General features: G+C 38.8%; 1 protein-coding gene across 4 annotated transcripts in view; it reads left to right on the top strand.

The window, feature by feature from the left end:
• The window catches only part of LOC110005421 (mucin-22-like), a 76,689-nt gene that overhangs the window by 24,308 nt on the left and 29,355 nt on the right, over positions 1-23,026 (top strand). For all 4 annotated transcript variants that reach the window (XM_065948160.1, XM_065948159.1, XM_065948161.1 and 1 more), the window contains 9 exons: positions 67-213; positions 1,806-1,865; positions 5,368-5,442; positions 8,298-8,540; positions 10,305-10,445; positions 12,324-12,464; positions 13,030-13,092; positions 13,305-13,421; positions 19,846-19,905. In XM_065948160.1, the coding sequence (XP_065804232.1) occupies positions 67-213; positions 1,806-1,865; positions 5,368-5,442; positions 8,298-8,540; positions 10,305-10,445; positions 12,324-12,464; positions 13,030-13,092; positions 13,305-13,421; positions 19,846-19,905 (1,047 nt within the window). The remainder of the gene's footprint in view (positions 1-66; positions 214-1,805; positions 1,866-5,367; positions 5,443-8,297; positions 8,541-10,304; positions 10,446-12,323; positions 12,465-13,029; positions 13,093-13,304; positions 13,422-19,845; positions 19,906-23,026) is intronic.

The following is a 23,026-nucleotide window of genomic DNA, read 5'->3' as shown; positions in this document are numbered from 1 at the left end:
TGATCCTCTGAGTGAGAGTTCTTTTCTGTTTCCTGTATTATAACTGTTTTCTGTTTAACACTGAAGGTCACAAGGCTAAAACCACAAAACCACCTACAAGACAAACAGCAGCAGCAACAACTGTTTCATTAACAACAACAGCAAACAGTAACATGGCAACAACAAAGCAACAAAAGTCCAAGAACAAATCCACAGAAGATGAGGACAATAAGAGTAAGTTGACCCTGATTGTAATATTGTCATTAAAAAAGTTTGATTTAAGAATTATTTCATAACCTTCTTGAGTCAAGATTAAATTTTAGAAATCAGAAAATGAAGACTTATTAAAGCTACTTTAGTTGATGTACTACTCATCCTTAAAGGAGCAGTATGTAACTGTGACACCTAGTGTTTAAAATGGGTACTGCAATCCAAACTAAAAAACATTGTAGAGAGCTGACTCCCCCCGCCCCCCGCCCCCTCCTTTCTAGCTACGTTTCTAAACATTTAGCTTACATTCTAAATATTTAGCAACAACTTCTAAATATTTAGCTAAGACTCTAAATATTGAGCTTTGATTTCTAAATATTTAGCTTTGATTTCTAAATATTTAGCTAAGACTCTAAATATTGAGCTTTGATTTCTAAATATTTAGCTTTGATTTCTAAATATTTAGCTAAGACTCTAAATATTTAGCAACGATTTCTAAATATTTAGCTAATATGCAAATTCACTCTACCGCCCACCGGAAGCACCAAAATAAAAGTTTGAGGAAGCGATCCAACCATTGTCTCCTACAGGAGACTGGCGGGATTTTGATAATGTTGAACGAATTAGCGGAGAATATTGGAAGGGCCGTTTTGGCCGCAATTCAGGGTTTTCAAAGCACTACTTTGTAAACGTACCAAGTGCTGTGATGGCGCTGTGGAAGATCCTGTGGCCGACACCGAAGAAGTAGTGCTTTGGCTTATTATATATTTAGCTTTGATTTCTAAATATTTAGCAACGATTTCTAAATATTTAGCTAATATGCAAATTCACTCTACCGTCCAGTGCTTTGAAAACCCTGAATTGCGGCCAAAACGGCCCTTCTAATTCGTTCAACATTATCAAAATCCCGCCAGTCTCCTGCAGGAGACAATGGTTGGATCGCTTCCTCAAACTTTTATTTTGGTGCTTCCGGTGGGCGGTAGAGTGAATTTGCATATTAGCTAAATATTTAGAAATCGTTGCTAAATATCTAGAGTCTTAGCTAAATATTTAGAAGTCGTTGCTAAATATTTTGTTTATATTCTATATATTTAGCTTTGTTTATAAATATTTACAATCTTAGCTAAATATATAGGATCAAAGCTAAATATTTAGAAGTCGTTGCTAAATGTTTAGAAATGTAGCTAAATATTTAGAATCAGGACATGTATTTTTAACATTCATATACAACATTTAACATTTAGATATAATATTTAACATTTATATTTGCCAATGAAATTATCTTACATTTTTATTCCCAAAAGTAAATATCACAAAGTTCACAAATATTTCTCTAAATGTGAATAAAAAGTGATGTTTTAGGGCTAAATGTGGAGAAATGTTGTTGTTATTTGTAGTGTGCGCAACTTTACAATCGGCGCCCCATAACATCAATTATTTTAATAAAGCAGTAAGTTTACAGTAAGTCTACAACATGCTCATAAAGCAAGAGTTCATCTTACCTCAGCTGGTTTTGAACTCAAAAGAAAAAGAAAAACTGTTGCATTCTTCTTCATCTTAAAAGCCCGACTTGGTACAGTCCAGATTACCTGTCGTGTCCGCCTTTTTCTTTGCAGGTAAAAAAGAAGAAGCTCTTTATGAAGAAATACCGGATGTATTGTTTCAGCCAAAAAATGGTGAGAAAAGTTATTTCTATTTTATAGAGTAAGGGGACTCATTAGGTAGAATTGTGTCTGCAAGAAAACATGACAAAATATTCTATATTTTACCAGGAATATTTGGTTTAACAAACATTTTCAGTATAAACGTAAAAGTATTACCAGTTGGCTTCTCCATCAGAGGAAGCTCAGAGATGGTGGAATACGTGGGATCATTTTGGTTTAATCTGTCTAAAAAATTTAACCAACAAGCATTATTATACAGAACCAGCTAACATTAACTTATACGGCTTCTTTTTACACCAAGGTTTTTTCAAACCAAAGCTTGCTTTAGACAGCTGACTGAGCTTTGTTTTGTTTTTTTCATCACTGCTGCAACATTCTTGGTCATCCCAGAAACAGCATGTTTGTCTTTCTCCTGCATCAGAGACACAGTAGGTGGCGATTACACAGGTAACAGTTTGCTCCTTAAATGCGGGAAACATATTTAGGTTTCAAGATTCTAAATCTAAATCCCACCAAATGAACCTGCCAAACAGACAAGACTTATTCTTTTCCATTTGCAGAGTTGACGCAGTCGAGTGAAAGCCCATATTTTTCACTGGAGAAACCTGAAACACCCGAGAACAACGACGTGACGTCTGCAATTTGAGCGGAAAATTCTTCAGTTGTTGATAAAACCTGCTTCTTCAAGAGTTGGTGCCTTGTTTCCACTTGAGACTGTAAATAATAAAGTTTGAAGCCTGAGTGACCCGTCTGTTCCTGCAGGGGGCACTGAAGTCCCATCGATGGCGGTCTGCATGCTGGAAATGCTGTCTCAGTCTAACTTTCAGTCAATCTAGCGACGGGTTTTAAACCTCCTGACAAACCGTTACACCGCGCCCGCCTGTCAAGCTGGTCAGCTACACGACTTAATGTGAATAACTCTTATCCTTCATCAAATCAAAACCTATAGGTCATCAAAACATTCACCCCCCTGTACAGTGTGTGTCGATCGAGACATGAGCTAATCAGACCTATTTGTTTTTTTGTACCAAGCTGTAAACATGTTAATCTCTGCTGTAAAAACAGACTTTTTGAATGTGGTTTTTCAGATTAAATAAATATTTCTATATAAATGCACTCCTTTATGTCTACTTATGAGTATACATTTCAGATTTGAAATGACAAGACTAAAATGTGCATTAATGCTCAACTCAATAGCTAAGGGAAGGAAGTCTACTTTTACACAACTTTTTATTCTTTTGACATTTTTTTTTTTACCAAATACTAATGTAGTTCATTTCTTAAAATGGGATGGAACAGAGTCATTGCTAAATTTGCCCTTAAACACAGCCCCATTCTTAAATCAAGATACATAAAGAGTAAATAAGATCAATAACAGATAATATCACATAATATCAACTTCTCCCATCTAAACTGGACAAAGGGTTTCAAAATGGGAAGAAAATGGTATGTATTTATTTGCTTTGATTACATTGTTTAAGTTGAGAAGTACATTTACAATAAAAGTGCGTTATACACTACTTTTGAATTCATTATTGGATTTTGCGTATAACAGTGCGATTAATCGTGATTAATCATAGGAACTCATGCGATTAAAACTTTTAATCGTTGCCCAGCCCAAATATATATACTTTATATCTTATTTTCATTCCATATGTTATTTATATCTTCTATATTTCTACTGCTATATTCTTTGGAAGAGCATCTGTAACGATTAAGAACTATATTAATAACCATATTAAATTTCACTGAACTCATACAAAGTTATTTTTTTTTAAATTTGGTAACAGTTTGCACAAATCTTAAGACACTACATCAACCATGTAACGTTGATGTCATCCTCTATAACCTACACAGCATATTAGGTTCAGTTGAGTTCAGTTTATGTTACTGACGGATAATTACTACACAAAGTTTGTTTTTTAATGTTGACATTTACGTGGAGTATAACATTCATCATAACATCAGATAACCATATTTACAGTCTGCCGTTAACCACTGAGGTGAACCTTTAGCTTCTAAACGTCACAAACTTATTATTTTCAACATCTTAACAACAAACATTTCTAAACCATTGACCGTAAATAATGGGCTACACTGAGTAACTGAAGAAGGGGGCTGTCAACTCATCAGATATATCTCGTTTTTTGAACCAGGCTGTAAACATGTTGATTCCTGTGGTAAAAACTGGCTTTTTTGGCTGTGGGCTTATGGCACTTCCGGCACTTCTGCAGCCAGCCTCAAGCTGAATCTCGAGGAACTGCAGTTTTTTGTACTTCCGCATCGGCTTCATTTTTCGAGACCGGAGGTTGCCCCTTGGTATTAAGCTCCTGGTAGCTAGCAGTAAGCAATAAATTACTTCCTGCCATGACGTCCTTTTCTGTGCATTGCCTTTGTTTACTGTCTAATGTAATTAACAGTGAAAACACATTGGCTGTTTGTGAAACATTATTTTAAGGGATATTTCACGTTGACCAAATTCAGTCAAGTTTTACCACAGATTGTACAAAACATGAACGTAGTCTCAGTGATGTCACCCACCCCCACTGAAGCCAGAAAATGGTGGTCGCCATATTGGAAAAGTTGACTCTACTTATCTTTAGATGAATTTGGAAAACGGGCAAAAAGGTGGAGCGGTGGGGAGAGGTGGGGCTTAAACCTCCTGGGAAACAACAACGTGTTCTCCTGTTGGTCAACACAGCCACACCCCTAATTAAGAGATGAGCTCTAGAGATCAAACCTGTTTCTGTATCAGGCTGTGGACATGTTTATTTCTGCTGTAAACATTTTAACATAGGACCTAATGGGGAATCTGCCGTTTTTGGAGCCAGTTTAAAGTGGACACTGGAGGAACTGCAGTGTTTTTGCACTTCTGCGTTGACTTCTGGAGGTTTCAGCACAAGTTCTCCAGACAGGGTCACTGAAAAAGTCTGAGTGAATTGACACATTTTAACCAGTAGGTGGTGCTCAAGGGTCTCAGATGCCGCTTGCAGTTGGAAGAGGCCATAAGAAGCAGAGGAAGCTGCAGCAGCTTCAGGTCACAGCTGCCAGGTTTCACACGCTCTAGTTTGTTTATTGTTCTTTTTATCAGGTATACAAATATCAATGCAGTTATAAATAAAGCCACTTCAGTGGAAGTGTAATAGTGATGATGGTGTTAATGTGTCTGACAATGACTGAGTTGATTGTTTTCACATTTGTTGTCATTTTCCCTGACCTGTCAGCATCCAACAGATTTAATGCAGCGATTTTACTTTTAAGACATGACTTCACATCTTTCAGAAAGGTAAACACTCATTATGAGTCCACACCTGAGGCGCTGACTGTGTGGTGCGTGAAACATTCAGAGAAGAGGAAACTTCAGCGCTCATTAACCACAGATTGAAACAGTCACAGACTCACTCTTATAACTTACCAATGTGGGTGTTTAGGGTAGAGGAACACACACCCGCTAGCACGTAGACGGTCGAGTTCCTGTTCACTTCTAAGAGAAACTGTGCTCACTTTGTGACAGAAGTCAGTGCCAAGATGAAGGTGATCATCAGCTGCTGCCTGTTTGCCTTCCTCCTGAGCTGTAACCTCACTGCAGGTAAGACTGCCCTGTTTCTCACCATTACTTTGAAGCGTGTTGTGAAGACTTTTGTGTAGAATTTTCTGAGTTGAAATGAATCCGAAATGTGAATCAAACTTTCATGAGGAATTGAGCCGCTGATATAAGCGTGAGAAAGGTTACTTCAGGAAGTAAAAAAACAGCCCGGATAGATTCAGTGGTAACGTACCTACACCGTAATATTTACATAAATGTGGAATATTTTTTAATGTGTTATTCTCATCAGTTTGGGTTGTTGGTTGTTGATTTTATACATGATTAGTGCATTGATTTCTTTAGTATGAAGATGAAGAAGACATCCTCCATTAATTATTAGAGGGAGATTACATTTGACGCTGTGTTGTTGAACATGCTCCACACACACACACACGATCCTGTGGATGCACTGATGGCAAGCGCTCCTGAGCTGGTGGGGCGGGGGTTTGGTGCCTTGCTCAAGGTCACATCGGCAGTACTCAGGAAGTGATCTGACACCTCTCCAGCTACCAGACCAACTTCCAGACTAGGGCCCTTTCCGAATTGTCACAGTTCAGTCGGCAGTACGTACTTTTCAGTAGGGAGTTTCAGTATACTGAACTTTCGTGGTCATTCAGTATGCATTTTTTGGGTCCACCTCAGTATACTGAACATTTCAGCATGGATACTAACTTCCGGATTTCATGCAGTATGGATCGGATGCATGCTTTCAGGAAATGAATTGTATTTTACCACCCACAATGCTGTGCGAAATTAAACGTAAATCATCACGTCCGCCTCCTCTAGATTAAAAATACATTAATCTATACATTAAAAATACATTTTTAATCTAGCGTTGAAGTCCCAACTGAAATCGCTACTTTTAATTAACAACAGAAAATATAACAAATATCTGCATTATTATAAAACCTTTCCCCCTCTATTTAAATAATGATTTCACTATTTAAATGCGTCTGTCTGACTTGTGATGTTGTTTTTTGTTTACCTGACTGTATATGCGCATTACTCTAAAAAAAATAAAATTAAAAAAAGGGTGAATGCGGCCGGTTCGGGTAACATAAATGACGTCACTTCCATACTGAATGAATCTGATGAAGTAGGAACAAATATCTGCCTACTGTGCGCGCCCACTGAACAGTAGGTACTAAAGTTTTGTACTTGCAGGTATTTGCAGACCCTTTTTCAGCTGATGTTGAGAGTGTCCCAAGTGTGTTGCAAATGGAACTTGTTGACCTGCAATGTAACAGTGAACTGAAAAATAAATTCAGAGAGGTATAGGGGAAGGCAGACCTGACTGGACAGTTTCTAAGAGAATTACCTGCATCCTTCCCAGAGCTATCCAAATTGTTCAGTCGTGTAATGTGCCTTTTTGAAAGCACATATCTGTGTGAGAAACTTTTCTCGACAATGAAGTTTAATAAATGCAAGTACAGGTCCAGGCTTAGTAATGCACACCTTGAAGCTGTAGGGTTTCAACTGTGACCTCCGTCAAGGTAAATGTGGCTCATCTGTGTGAGCAGAAGCGCTGCCAGGTGTCTGGCAAGAAATAGAATGCAGGATTGATGTATTGGTATTTTGAGTAACTGCATTTTTTGGTTCAGTGCAGGTTTTATTTATTATTTGATTAAGTTATTTAAGTTATAAAGCAAACACAAAAGACTTGCACTACTAAATGAAAGCAGATGTTTTGAAAAATGTATATAAACTGCTGTTTGTAATAATGATGTGTGAGAACATTTTGCGGAAACAAAAAGTACATTTGCAAAAATAAAGTCCTTTTTGTGGTGCTTGAACTTTGTAGTGGCCCTCCTTTAAGTCGACAGTACTCCCAGTGGCCCCATGCCAGTTTGAGTTTGAGACCCCTGTACTAAACAGTACACAGCACGGATAGTAGGTACTGCCTACTGCTTACGGAAAGATTGAGTAGGTACTTGGCAATTCAGATACAGCCACTGTCTGCACCGGGACTTGAACCAGCGACTCTCTGGTTCGCCAATCCAAGTCCCTAGAGACTGAGCTGTTTTTTCTTACTGTCTGTCAAAACACCAATGAACGTGCATTAAACGTGAACGTGCGTGTTTAAACCTGATGCTGCATCATTAAGATGATCCTCCTCTGCATGTGAAGTCTGGTGGATTTAATGTTGGAGGTTCATGACACAAAGACGCGTTTGATGAAGAGAAAGTTAAATGTGATTCTGAAACTGGTTTCAAACCACATTTTAGTTGCTTGCAATTTGAAGAATACAGACATCCTGACAGCCGAGTCTTTGTATCTAACGTTGTGTTTCTGTTGCAGCAATCATCCATAAAATAGTCGAGCAGAAGAATCCAATCGCTTTACTCTGTCCTCACCCTGTGGATAAAGTGAAGTGGAGCAGAGAGAAGAATGGAAAAAAAACTGACTTAATGACAGTTGAGGGTGAAAAGGAGACAAAACACATTTCAGACCCACATAAATATTAAAGTTCATTAGAAGATAAATCTCTACAGATACGAAGAGTAATGTTCTCAGACGATGGAAGATATTTGTGTAACGATGAAGCAGCTGTGGATCTGACGGTGATCCCACCAGGTAACATCGAACTTTAATAAAAAACTTTTCAACATGACTCGATTTCTCGAGTTTAGTTTAACATGTATCACAGACACACTTCAGTAATTTGAAAGAACTGTGCATTTTCATTTAAAAAAAAAAAAAAAAAAATTGGGTTTGATTTTTCTTTCCAGTTATTTAAAAAATATATTTTTTACCTTTGTTAGTCTTTATTTAATGACAGTTTAGAATCCTCTGACTTTACTCTGCGTGATGCATTAATCGTAGCTCATAATAAAACCTGTTTTGTTTCCTCTGCACAGGAACAGTCGTTCTCGAGGCGACAGAGAGGACCAGCGTCACTCTGAAATGTCCTGATGTTTCAGACGATCACGGATGGTGGACAGACGTTGTAGACATAAAACAACAAAGACGGTTTGTTGTTTCAAAAGCTGAAAAGACGTTAACAATAAAAAAAGTGAATGCTGCTGACTCTGGACTTTACTACTGCGGTGAAAAACCTGCTGCGTACCTGAACGTGATCAGAGATGATGCGTCTGACAGAGGTGAGAGGAACACATCATCAGGGAAGAAGTTAAGAGAAGTTATTTTAAAGAAGTCAGACAGATTCTTAGTAATCTACCTTTTCACCTTCTTGTCACAGATATTTAGAGATATGAGGACATTGATACCTCTCATATTTATCCTGACTTCCCCAGACTCACCGATATTGTTTTTTTTTAACTCCATGTAAGCTTCCTCTTGATCAAACCTCTGACCCTTTTATTACACACAACTCTGATTGCAGCTAGGGCCCTACCGATATGTGATTTCTGGGGCCGATACAGATACTGATATTAGGGATGAAAAAAAATCTGATACCGATCTATCGACAGATATCTTTGATGATTTGTTTAGAGATAGATATAAAAATAAAAAAAATTGAGTTGACCCCACAAATGCAGTTATCAAACACTTGTAGAAAAGATTAATAATTAAGATGTTCATTAAACTGGAAAGTATCTGTTCATGTACGTGCATCACCGCTCAAGAGTGATGATGCTTTTTGTAATCCATATAGCGCCCTCTGCTGGTGACAGAGAACTGCTAGTGTAACACAAAGATACTCAAATGAAATGCTTTTTGACTCTTGAAGATATCTGGAATATCGGCGCATGTCTGAGATACAATTAGCCGATGCCCATTGTAGCGTAACTGAAATCGAGCAGGGGTCCAATTGGGCGCCAGACAGACCCTTAAGTCTGTCAAAAAAGTCTCAGGGTGAATAGCACGTATTCCCACCTAAATTCAACACAAAACCATGCTACGAAATACAATTAAATCAAAGTTCATTTATACATTAAACATACATTCAGGACAACAGAAACATTTCATATTTAATATATGAATATTAAAGAAAGAGAGGGGTTGAGGGTGTGTGTGTGTGTGAAGGTGTGTGAGCGGCTGTTTGGGCTGGGGGGAAGGAGAGATTGGAGACCAGAAGCAGGGGAAGTCTTGAGGTGAGGTAACACAGAGAGAGAGTGAGACGATATCACCTGTCCAGGTTTTTGTTCCTGAGAGGGGTTGCAGCGTTACCACTCCAATAATTTCATAATTGCCCGATCATCTACGAAGCTCCAGTCCATACCTCCAGAGCAAAGAAGGCAAAACAATCTGCCCACTCCAGGTTTTTATGAACGCTCCTCTCCTTTAATTGTTTGGCATCCAAGAACATTGCAAGCAGCCTTGAACCCTCCTTCTCCAGTTGTCCAACACTCTACTGTGCAGCAATCCTCTGTCTCCTCTCACACACACTCTCCCTCTCAGGTGCAAACAATCATCAATTTGCCTCTCCTAGGCCACACCCCTTCCTCACAGCCCTCTGCTGTGCAGCTGGATGCAGACTGCACCCTGCCTGCTACACCATAGTCAAGCAATATGCTAATATCGGCCGATATATAAAGACACACATTATTTTCTGTTTAACACTGAAGGGAACGAGGCTGAACCCACAAAACCACCTACAAGACAAACAGTAGCAACGAGCAAACTATTAAAGTGTAGATTGTTAGAAAACTCCAGCCGATGTGTAGCTGAGCTCTTGGCATCAAGTTGATTTGATGTGCATTTTTCTGTAGTATTATTATTATTACACTAGCCTCTTCATTCAATTGGTCCAAGTCGTGAGAAAACTTGATGATATTTGACACATCTAAAAAAAATAAAAAGACCGCAGCTTTTTTTCATTTCTCACGTTCAGCCTGTGATCCTCTGAGCGAGAGTTCTTTTCTGTTTCTTGTATTATAACTGTTTTCTGTTTAACACTGAAGGTCACAAGGCTAAAACCACTAAACCACCTGCAAGACAAACAGCAGCAGCAACAACTGTTCCATTAACAACAGCGAACAGTAACATGGCAACGACAAAGAAAGAAAAGTCCAACAACGAATCCACAGAAGACGAGGATAATAGTAAGTTGCCCCTGATTTTAATACTGTCATTAAAGAGATGTTTACACGAAAACCATCCACTGAAAACTGAATCGTTATAAGTTGGTGTTTTCCAAAAAAGTTCTGCGTTCAGATGACATTTTGATAACCGCTGTGCACACGCATCCTCAAAACAACTAAAAACCCTGCAGTGTTCATGCCAGGCCAGTAGTTGGTGTAGTAGTTGTAACTGTGTAATGAAACAACAGAGCATGTGCACATACTCTTCAGACGACAGAGCAATTGACTTAAAACTATCGTATATATTTTTAAAAACTGAGTCGGGTCCTAGTAACCACACTGCTGACAAAACAATGCCCATCACACGACCTTAATGTAAACTGTTGCATGTCCTGGACATGCAAAAACCACCACCCATTAGTTAACTAGACTACTCTTTCCTAGAACTAAATAATAATATTAATGTATACTTTATTGATCCCGGGAGGGGAAATTCATTTTTACACTCTGTCTAGTTAACATGCTACACAAACATAGGCCAAAATACACACATGCACAAACAGGATCCTATGGACATGCACTGATGGAGAGGTCTCAGAGTGAGGGGGCTGCCTGCAGTGGGTGCTATTGAGCTGGTGGGAGGGTTAGGTGCCTTGCTCAAGGGCACATTTGCAGTGTTCAGGAAGTGGATTGGCACCTCTCCAGCTACCAGGCCAATTTCTGGACTTGGTCTGTGCTGGGACTTGAATCAGTGACCCTCTGATTCCCAACCCAAGTCCCTACAGACTGAGCTACTGCCGCTCACTTTCTCCTAACCTGCTAGTCTTCTCTTTCCTAGTGGAAGGAGCTATGTAAAATTACTACTCTAACACCCTTTGGAGGACAGATGAACAAGTTATAATCACAGCCCCAGGATTATCTGCCTAACATTCATTTCTAGAATAATTAGATTCAAGGATAACCCCTGGTATAGGACTCTAGATTACCCCCCAGAGAGGGAATAACTGTGAACTCCCCCCGCTAGGATGTTTGGTGTGTATGAAGTGTGTAATATAAATCAGTAAGACAAGTGTGCCGTGGTGTGACTGCTCAAAACTTAACTTCTGAGGTACACGGGGTCCTTAAGGGGAACTTCCAGTCTTTGTGGTGTAAATGATTTCAGTCAGAAAATGATTTCAAAAAGTTTCTGAAAATTTATAAACATTTTCAAATGATATTCCAAATGCAAATACAAAAGAGTAAAAGTAAAAGGTATAAAAAATGGAAAAGGAAAACAAAACTCAAAGACCAAACCTAAACCTGTGAGTGTAGACACTTGAGGTTTTAAAAGATCTTGGCTCAGAGACTAAGTCCCAAAATGGGATTTCAAAAGTCAGAGTGACGTGGATTCGTTTTGCAAAGCAAAAAGGAACCCCGATCAGATTTTCTACAGGGTTTTTATAGCCAAAAAGTCTCTCTTCTTTCAAGATGTTGAAAGCAGAAAAAGGTTATGACTTTATGACCTATGTATGAAATGATGAAAGAATTAAATGATAATAAAACAAAAACAAAACAAAAAAATTCAACAATTGCATAACTCTTTCTGATCTCTCAACAAAACAAACAAACAAACAAAAGAGCAAACTATTAAAGTGTAGATTGTTAGAAAACTCCAGCCGATGTGTAGCTGAGCTCTTGGCATCAAATTGATTTGATGTGCATTTTTCTGTAGTATTATTATTATTACACTAGCCTCTTCATTCAACTGGTCCAAGTCGTGAGAAAACTTTATATTTGACACATCTAAAAAAAAAAAAAGACCGCAGCTTTTTTTCATTTCTCACATTCAGCCCATGATCCTCTGAGCGAGAGTTCTTTTCTGTTTCTTGTATTATAACTGTTTTCTGTTTAACACTGAAGGTCACAAGGCTAAAACCACAAAACCACCTACAAGACAAACAGCAGCAGCAACAACTGTTCCATTAACAACGGCAAACAGTAACATGGCAACAACAAAGAAAGAAAAGTCCAACAACGAATCCACAGATGAGGACAATAAGAGTAAGTTGACCCTGATTATAATATTGTCATTAAAAAAAGTTTTATTTAAGAATTATTTCATAACCTTCTTGAGTCAAGATTACATTTTAGAAATCAGAAAAATGAAGACTTATCAAAGCTACTTTAGTTGATGTACTACTCGTCCTTAAAGGAGCAGTATGTAACTCTGGCACCTTGTTTAAAATGAGTACTGCAGTCCAAACTAAAAACATTGTAGAGAGCTGTCTCCCCCCGCCCCCTCCTGGCAGGTTGCCATGTGGTGGACACTGAAGCTTCAGTGTTTAGCCAGCTCTGCATCGGTCTGTAAACCTTTCTGCGTTATAACCTATCTCCATTTTTCAAAAGCATCAGCATAAAGAAACTATCAAATTACATCCACACAGGTTTAGTCACACTGTTGTTGAATTAAAACAGTAAAGCCTGATTAGATTCTTAGATACGTTTTTCAAAGTGGTCAAACTGTTCTGTGATATATTTTGATTGAAGTGTTTGACTGCAACGTGAATCTAGTCTTTAATTAAAATATTGCAAAATCTATGTTTTATTTTTACCCACAAACTAAAAGGATGGAAGACACAAGAAACAACTTTAACGACAACTTTAAACTCAACACAATCGACAGACTCAGGTAAAGAAACAAGTGTTTCAAATTAACCATCACGACGGTTCGTACATCTCATGGCTCAGAAAACATAGAACCAACAAGTCTGACTTGTAAAGGTTTTAGTGTTTTGTTATTTTATGTTTTACTTTAATAATTATTCAAATACTGAATGAAAAGAGCCTGCTCTGTGTACCATCGATCGAATTTGAGTTATTCATTCTGATTTGATTTTTCAGACTCCAAAGACACTGCTGGTTTGGTGTTATGGATGTATATCTTCATCATCATCCTCATCATCATCCTCATCATTATAGTCACTGTCTATTGTAAAAAAAGAAGATTTAAAAAAGGAGGTAAATGAATGCTTCTTGTTAACAATATTGTCTATAAATCAAGCAGAATATGAGATATTTAAATATAATTACACAATACAGAAGAAGAACAACAAAAAACGGGGGACGATCCAAATAAAAAAAACAGAAAAAGAATCTGGATGAAATTCTGGCCGAGAAGACGTAAAGGTGCTTAATGCCATGTGTGCGAGATGCAAAAAATACACAACATCCTGGACAGGGAGCAGTCAAATAATCGTGGTGGCACACACTTCAGGATTATTTGGACATATTTGCGACAAGCCCCAAATTGGGCCATGCCTGTCTCTTTGTATTTTTCCTTGCAGAGCAGCAAACGAAACTCACTTTCACGATCAGTTGTTGGATGTATGGAGATCCAAATGAATCCCGATCGTCTGGGAGCTCGGCTCAGATTTAAGCTTTATTACGCCTTCATGTTAAAATACACAAAAAGACATGAATGCAAATAAAATGAAATAAAAACTCACTTCAAATTGAGCTTCTCAGCCGTCAGACAAAAGAGGCCATGTGGCACCCACAAAAGATTTAAAAACTTCCTACCACTTTGAACAAGGAGACTGCTTAAATGAATCCCTTAATTATGAGTGACATCAGGGGTGCTGGTGGCGCAGAGGTTAGTGCGCGCGCCCCATGTATGGAGGCTATTAGCCTTCCAAGCGGGCGGCCCAGGTTCGCATCCAGCCTGTGGCTCCCCTCACGCATGTCATTCCCTACTCTCTCCCTAATTTCCAACTCTATCCACTGTCCTATCTCTCCATTAAATGCACAAAAAGCCCCAAAAAATTAAAAAATTCACTTTTTATTCTCATTTAGAGAAATATTTGTGAACTGTCATATTTACTTTTGTGAATAAAAATGTAACATAATTTTATTGGCAAATCAAAATGTTAAATATTATATCTAAATGTTGAATGTTTTATCTAAATGTTAAATGTTATATATAAATGTTAAAAATACATGTCCTGATTCTAAATATTTAGCTACGTTTCTAAACATTTAGATCACATTCTAAATATTTAGCTTTGATCCTAAAAGAAGAAGGCATTCAGGGACGGTGACAGTGAGTTGCTGAAGAGTGTACAGAGGGAGTTGAGGGTGAGGCTGAGAGAAAACAAGGAGGCATACAGGAGGAAGCTGGAGAGCAAGCTCCAGCAGAACAACATAAGGGATGTGTGGCACGGTATGAAAACCATAACCGGCTTCAAGGTGAAAGGAAATCAGGCAGAAGGTAGTCAGGAAAGGGCCAATTTCAATTCAATTCAATTCAATTTATTTTGTATAGCGTCAACTCATAACAAGTGTTATCTCAAGACACTTTACAAAAAGCAGGTAAAATACCTTACTCTTTGTCTGTTAACATTACAAAAGAGCAGGTAAAAAGACCTTACTCATTGTTATGTTACAAAAAGCAGGTAAAAGACCTTACTTATTGCTATATTACAAAGACCCGGCCTTTCCATCATGAGCACTTTAGCAAAGATGTAAAAGTTACAGTGGTAAGAAAAAAACTGCCTTATTAAAAGGCAGAAATCTTCGGCCGGATCCCCGGCTCATGACGAAACAGCCTTCACAGGCCTAGACTGCGCTGGGGTTGGAAAGGGATTTGTTCTGGCAGGCCGTCAACCAACGATCTTGAGGAGCCTAAGAGAGCTCAAGAGCTCTCAGGAAAGTAGGTGGTTAGTGACTGAGATTTACAGATAGATACATGCAGTAATATGATGTACTGTATATGCACAGAGAGAGAGAGAGAGAGAGAGAGAGAGAGAGAGAGGAGCTGAAGGTGCCAGTTTCCCCGGTAGTCTAAGCCTATAGCAGCATAACTAAGAGCTGGTGTACACCAGCACTAACTATAAGATTTATCAAAAAGGAAAGTTTTTAGTCTATTCTTAAAAATACAGACTGTGTCTGCCTCCCGGACCCTGGCTGGAAGGCGGTTCCAGAGGAGAGGAGCCCGATAACTGAAGGCTTTACCCCCCATAGTACACTTGGAGATTGTAGGTACCACCAGCAGGCCTGCACTCCAGGACCGCAACGCTCTTGAGGGACAGTATGGCACTAGTAGCTCCTTCAGGTAAGATGGTGCCTGGCCATTTAGCGCTTTGTAGGTGAGAAGAAGGATCTTGAATTCTATTCTAGACTGTATAGGGAGCCAGTGCAGAGAAGCCAGGACAGGAGTGATGTGGTCCCATTTCCTGGTTCTGGTCAGTACACGAGCTGCAGTGTTCTGGACCAGTTGAAGAGTCTTTAGAGATTTGCCAGAGCACCCTGACAAAAGAGAGTTACAATAATCCAGTCTGGAGGTAACAAATGCATGAACTAGTTTTTCTGCATCATTTTGCGACAGGATATTCCTAATCTTGGATATATTACGAAGGTGAAAATAGGCTGTTCTTGAAACTTGACTGATGTGAGAGCTAAAAGACATATCTTGACAAAAAGAACTCCTAGATTCCTAACAGTGGTGCTAGATGCCAGGCTAATGTCACTAGAAAAAGTCTCTCTGAGGTTCTTAGGGCCTAGCACAATAACTTCAGTCTTGTCTGAGTTAAGTAGCAAAACATTTCTGGTCATCCAGGTCCTAACGTCCTTAAGGCACGTTTCTAGCTGACATAACTGACTGGTGCCATCGGGCTTCATTGATACATAAAGCTGAGTATCATCTGCATAACAATGAAACTGTATGGAGTGTTTCCTCATAATATTTCCCAGAGGAAGCATATATAATGTAAAGAGAATTGGTCCAAGCACTGAACCTTGTGGGACTCCATGGCAAACTTTAGTGTGCATAGAGGACTCATCATTAACATGAACAAACTGAGATCGATCTGATAAGTAGGATTCAAACCAACTTAAAGCAGTCCCTGTAATTCCAAGCAAATGCTCCAGTCTGTACAACAGGATCTGATGGTCAATGGTGTCAAAAGCAGCACTAAGATCTAACAAGATGACCACAGACAGGAGTCCCCTGTCTGAGGCTAGAAGTAGATCGTTTGTAACTCTAACTAGTGCAGTCTCAGTGCTATGGTGGACTCTAAATCCTGACTGAAACTCCTCAAATAAACTTATCATGGAGAAAGTCACACAGCTGTTTAGCTACCACCTTCTCCAGGATCTTCGAGAAAAAAGGAAGGTTGGATATAGGCCTGTAGTTAGCCAGAGTTCCTGAGTCCAGAGTAGGCTTTTTAAGTAGAGGTTTGATTACCGCTACTTTAAATGCCTGGGGTACATAGCCTGCCAGTAAAGACGAATTGATCATATCTAATATAGAGTTGCTAACTAAGGGAAAAACTTCCTTAAACAGCTTGGTTGGGATTGGGTCCAAAATACAGGTTGACGGTTTCGACGCAGAAAAAATGGAATATAGCTCTGAAAGGTTGATTGGAGAAAAACAGTCAAGACTAATGTCTGGTCCTGGAACTGTCTCTGCCGTATCAGACGTATCCGCACCAGGTAAGGGCAGGAGGTTACCAATTTTGTCTCTGATGTCTAGAACTTTGTTGTTGAAAAAACTCAGGAAGTCATTACTGCTGAGGGCTAGAGGAATACAAGGCTCAATGGAGCCATGACTCTCTGTCAGCCTGGCTACAGTGCTGAAAAGGTATCTAGGATTGCCTTTGTTTTCCTCAATTAGAGAGGAGTAGTAGGCAGCTCGGGCGTGACGTAGAGCCTTCATATATCTTATATGACTATCCTGCCAGAAAAAACGAGATTCTAATCTATTTCTAGATTCTAATTCGAGATTCCAATGAGATGAACGTGTTCTTCAATAGGTTCAGCACGAGGCCTTTGGCTACCTCCCCAGACCCTACATTCTCCCCCCTCACAAAGGCCCCCCCCCCTCCCCGCAAGTTACCTGGATGGCACCCACTGCCCCCCCCCAACATGCTCTGACCCCCACCGTGCCCCACCCCTACCCCACACTTCCACACATGTGGCATTCTACAGCATCTTTTCAACCTCAGCCTCAGCCAGGGGAGGGTGCCAGTGCTGTGGAAAACATCCTGCCTTGTTCCGGTCCCCAAGAAACCCTCTCCCTCTGCCCTCAAAGACTACAGACCAGTTGCCCTAACATCGCATATCATGAAGGTACTTGAGAGGCTGGTCTTGGCCCACCTGAGACCACAGGTGACCAGCTACCTGGACCCATTGCAGTTTGCATACTGCCCAAGGGTGGGGGTTGAGGACGCCATCATCTACCTACTCCACAGAGCCCACTCTCACCTAGACAAGTCTGATAGCACTGTGAGGATTATGTTTTTTGATTTTTCAAGTGCTTTTAACACCATTCAGCCAGTACTGCTACGTGAGAAGCTGGAGCTGATGCAGGTAGACACCACAACATCATGGATTACCTGACTGACAGACCATAGTTTGTGAGGCTGGGGAGGTCTGTGTCTGAGCGGGCGGTCAGTGGCATAGGAGCGCCGCAGGGGACTGTGCTGTCCCCTTTCCTCTTCACACTATACACCTCAGACTTCCAGTATAACTCTGAGGCTTGTCAGTTACAGAAGTTCTCAGGCGATACTGCGGTAGTAAGGTGTATCAGTGGTGGAGAGGAGACAGAATACTGGATGCTGGTAGATAACTTTGTTGCATGGAGAGGGAAGAACCACCTGGTGTTAAATGTAACAAAGACCAAGGAAATGGTGGTGGACTTTAGGAGGGACAGGCCTGAGCTAAGCACCATCTCTATCCTTGGGGATGAGGTGCAGGTGGTGGAGTGCTATAAATACTTGGGGGTGCACATGAACAATAAACTGGACTGGAAGCACCACACAGAGGCTGTCTACAAGACGGGTCAGAGCAGACTCTACTTCTTGAGGAAGTTTAGGTCTTTTAATGTGTGTAGCAAAATGTTATCCATGTTTTATCAGACTGTTGTGGCAAGTGTCATTTTCTTTGCAGCCGTCTGTTGGGGCAGCAGCATCAGGGCTTGTGACTCTAAAAAGCTTAACAAGCTGATTAGGAGGGCTGGCTCTGTGCTGGGGACTGCTGTGGAGCCACTGGAGGTGGTGATGGGGAGAAGGATGATACAGAAACTGTTGAACATTATGGACAATAACATGCATCCCTTACACAATCTCGTGAGTGAACAAAAGAGTGTTTTTAGTGGGAGGCTACGGCAGCTAAGCTGCAAAAACGACAGATTTAAAAATACTTTTTTACATACTGCAATTGCACTTTATAACAACTCCCCTTTAAGTAAGGACAGAAGACATTTAAACTTTAGCCTGAGTTGCACATATCATATATCAAACTGTATTGTGGGCTCATGTTTTTTTGTATGGGTGGGATATGTATGTATATATTTGTGTTGTGTTGTGTGTTTGTATGTATGTTGGCTGCTGGAACACCTAAATTTCCCTGCTGGGATGAATAAAGTATATCTTATCTTATCTTATTTATCTTATATATTTAGCTAAGATTGTAAATATTTATAATCAAAGCTAAATATATAAAATATATAATCTAAATATTTAGCAACGACTTCTAAATGTTTATCTAAGACTCTTAATATTTAGCAATGATTTCTAAATATTTAGCTTTGATTTCTAAATATTTGGCTTTGATTTCTAAATATTTAGCTAATATGCAAATTCACTCTACCGCCCACCGGAAGCACCAAAATAAAAGTTTGAGGAAGCGATCCAACCATTGTCTCCTACAGGAGACTGGCGGGATTTTGATAATGTTGAACAAATTAGAAGGGCCGTTTTGGCCGCAATTCAGGGTTTTCAAAGCACTGGGCGGTAGAGTGAATTTGCATATTAGCTAAATATTTAGAAATCAAAGCTAAATATTTAGAAATCAAAGCTCAATATTTAGAGTCTTAGCTAAATATTTAGAAGTCGTTGCTAAATATTTTGTTTATATTCTATATATTTAGCCTTGTTTATAAATATTTACAATCTTAGCTAAATATATAGGATCAAAGCTAAATATTTAGAAGTCGTTGCTAAATGTTTAGAAACATAGCTAAATATTTAGAATCAGGACATGCATTTTTAACATTGAGATAAAACATTCAACATTTAGATATAATATTTAACATTTATATTTGCCAATGAAATTATCTTACATTTTTATTCACAAAATATGACAAAGTTCACAAATATTTCTCTAAATGTGAATAAAAAGTAATGTTTTAGGGCTGAATGTGGAGAAATGTTGTTGTTATTTGTAGTGTGCGCAACTTTACAATTGGCGCCCCATAACATCAATTATTTTATTAAAGCAGTAAGTTTACAGTAAGTCTACAACATGCTCATAAAGCAAGAGTTCATCTTACCTCAGCTGGTTTTGAACTCAAAAGAAAAAGAAAAACCGTTGCATTCTTCTTCATCTTAAAAGTCCGACTTGGTAAAGTCCAGATTACCTGTCGTGTCCGCCTTTTTCTTTGCAGGTAAAAAAGAAGAAGCTCTTTATGAAGAAATACCGGATGTATTGTTTCAGCCAAAAAATGGTGAGAAAAGTTATTTTTATTTTATAGAGTAAGAGGACTCATTAGGTAGAATTGTGTCTGCAAGAAAACATGACAAAATATTCTATATTTTACCAGGAATATTTGGTTTAACAAACATTTTCAGTATAAACGTAAAAGTATTACCAGTTGGCTTCTCCATCAGAGGAAGCTCAGAGATGGTGGAATACGTGGGATCATTTTGGTTTAATCTGTCTAAAAAATGTAACCAACAAGCATTATTATACAGAACCAGCTAACATTAACTTATACGGCTTCTTTTTACACCAAGGTTTTTTAAAACCAAAGCTTGCTTTAGACAGCTGACTGAGCTTTGTTTTGTTTTTTTCATCACTGCTGCAACATTCTTGGTCATCCCAGAAACAGCAAGTTTGTCTTTCTCCTGCATCAGAGACACAGTAGATGGCGATTACACAGGTAACAGTTAGCTCCTTAAATGCGGGAAACATATTTAGGTTTCAAGATTCTAAATCTAAATCCCACCAAATGAACCTGCCAAACAGACAAGACTTATTCTTTTCCATTTGCAGATTTGACGCAGTCGAGTGAAAGCCCATATTTTTCACTGGAGAAACCTGAAACACCCGAGAACAACAACGACGTGACGTCTGCAGTTTGAGCGGAAAATTCTTCAGTTGTCGATAAAACCTGCTTCTTCAAGAAGAAGCCTTGTTTCCACTTGAGACTGTAAATAATAAAGTTTGAAGCCTGAGTGACTTCACCCGTCTGTTCCTGCAGGGGGCACTGAAGTCCCATCGATGGCGGTCTCCATGCTGGAAATGCTGTCTCAGTCTAACTTTCAGTCAATCTCACGACAGGCTGAGAGCTGGAGCTGAGGCGGGTTTTAAGCCTCCTGACAAACCGTTACACCGCGCCCGCCTGTCAATCAGGTCAGCTACACGCCTTAATGTGAATAACTCTTATCCTTCATCAAATCAAAACCTATAGGTCATCAAAACATTCACCCCCCGTACAGTGTGTGTCGATCGAGACATGAGCTAATCAGACCTATTTGTTTTTTTGTACCAAGCTGTAAACATGTTAATCTCTGCTGTAAAAACAGACTTTTTGAATGTGGTTTTTCAGATTAAATAAATATTTCTATATAAATGCACTCCTTTATGTCTACTTATGAGTATACATTTCAGATTTGAAATGACAAGACTAAAATGTGCATTAATGCTCAACTCAATAGCTAAGGGAAGGAAGTCTACTTTTACACAACTTTTTATTCTTTTGACATTTTTACCAAATACTAATGTAGTTCATTTCTTAAAATGGGATGGAACAGAGTCATTGCTAAATTTGCCCTTAAACACAGCCCCATTCTTAAATCAAGATACATCAAGAGTAAATAAGATCAATAACAGATAATATCACATAATATCAACTTCTCCCATCTAAACTGGACAAAGGGTTTCAAAATGGGAAGAAAAGGGTTTGATTGCAAGTTGTTTGGAAGAGATCTATTTTTATTTGAACAGCATGAATACAGTCTTCCAAGGTGCAAACCCTCCTCCTTCTTCTGAAGCCTGTGGAGCTCCTTCATGTACTGCTGTCTTATCTGCTGGCCATCTTCTCTCACCAGAACTTCGACTGTTGAAATGTCATTCGGAAGAAGCTCGAGCATGTGACATGGATCCTGGAGAACATGGACTTTTAGTGAGGGGTCTTCAGGATGGCAAAGAAAGAGAGAAAATATCAGTTATTCATGAAATCATTTGTTTGTTCTCATCTATTTTTCTGTATTCATCTGTGTGTAAGAGCACATTTATAAATTCAACAGTGTACTACCCAGACAACAAAGGTACAGTATTCAGGTAATCAACATCTATTCAAAGTTAATAAGATAAACCTTATTGTAATCATGCTGTTTTCAGCTCTCTCACTCACACAATGATGTTCCACATCAAATTGCCTCAGATTTTGTGTGAGGAAAAATTAAGCAGTTTATTGTGGATAGTACTTCATCTTTACATGAAACAAATATTACCTGAATTATTTAAATCATTAACAGGTCCCAACTCTCTGTGCTTTAGTACAGAACATACAGTAACTTAAATAAATAAATTTATTATTAATATGAGCTCGATACATGGCTGTATCCTTAAACTATTTCTTGTACTTTATATATATATATATATATATATATATATATATATATTAAGGCTGGGCACGTTAACGCGTTATTTTCGCGTTAACTAATTAATCAATTATCGCCAACAATTATTTTATCTCGCATTAACGCAGTTTTTATTAGTTATTTTCTTATTGTAAAAGTATTTTGCTCACTGGTTTTTATTTTGTAAAATTCCATCGTGAGCCTAGTATGTTGCTTTTGGCGGATAATCAAGCATGGAGAAGGGTACGGAACTTTTACATGGCCATTTTCATTTTAAAGTTCTTCCAGACGGCGCAGTCCACAGAGCCGAAGTTATTTGTAACCACTGCGAAGTTGAATTTTCTTATCACCGGAGTACTTGATAAGTACTCCAAAATATGTTGCAGCCAGAAACTCAGGCGGACGCTGAAAGGTCGTTTCACTTGTCTTCACTTTATTTAAGCGTTTAACAAAGACCCAGTACCTTCATTCACTCTGCCTAAGAGTCTCTTCAGCTGCTGAATAATAACGACAGCTTTCTTGCTAACTCCGGAGCATCACAACAACAACACTCTTCTTCTCTGAACTCCTGCATGTCACTGTTTCTCACTCACAGACTCCACCTAGTGGTGTAGATTATGCAGCGCATTTAATTAATAACATGTCAACATGGACTGCTTGAATAATGTTGCAGTTCAGAAAAATACATTAACATTAGCAACTTTGAAGATGAATTCAAAAAAGATTTTAAACGAAAGAATTTCGAAATGACAAGTACAACAAAAATGTGTTTGTGGGGTCCACGATAACCAAACAATAAACATCAATGTTCTCAATTGACCTGTCACACTCTCCCCCACTTTAAAAATGGCGTCCTGACATTTTCATTATACCGCTTAGCCTAAAACCTTTCTGGGCAGTTTTTTTTTTTAATATAACAAAGAGAATGACATTATGCCCTTGCAGTGGCAATAAGCTTTAGTTTTGTATTTATTTGCTTTG

The sequence above is a fragment of the Labrus bergylta genome, chromosome 19 (genome assembly GCF_963930695.1).
Source record: "Labrus bergylta chromosome 19, fLabBer1.1, whole genome shotgun sequence".
Taxonomy (NCBI): domain Eukaryota; kingdom Metazoa; phylum Chordata; class Actinopteri; order Labriformes; family Labridae; genus Labrus; species Labrus bergylta.
The sequence above is the reverse complement of the archived record's forward strand: the minus strand, read 5'-3'. Positions and strand labels throughout refer to the sequence as shown.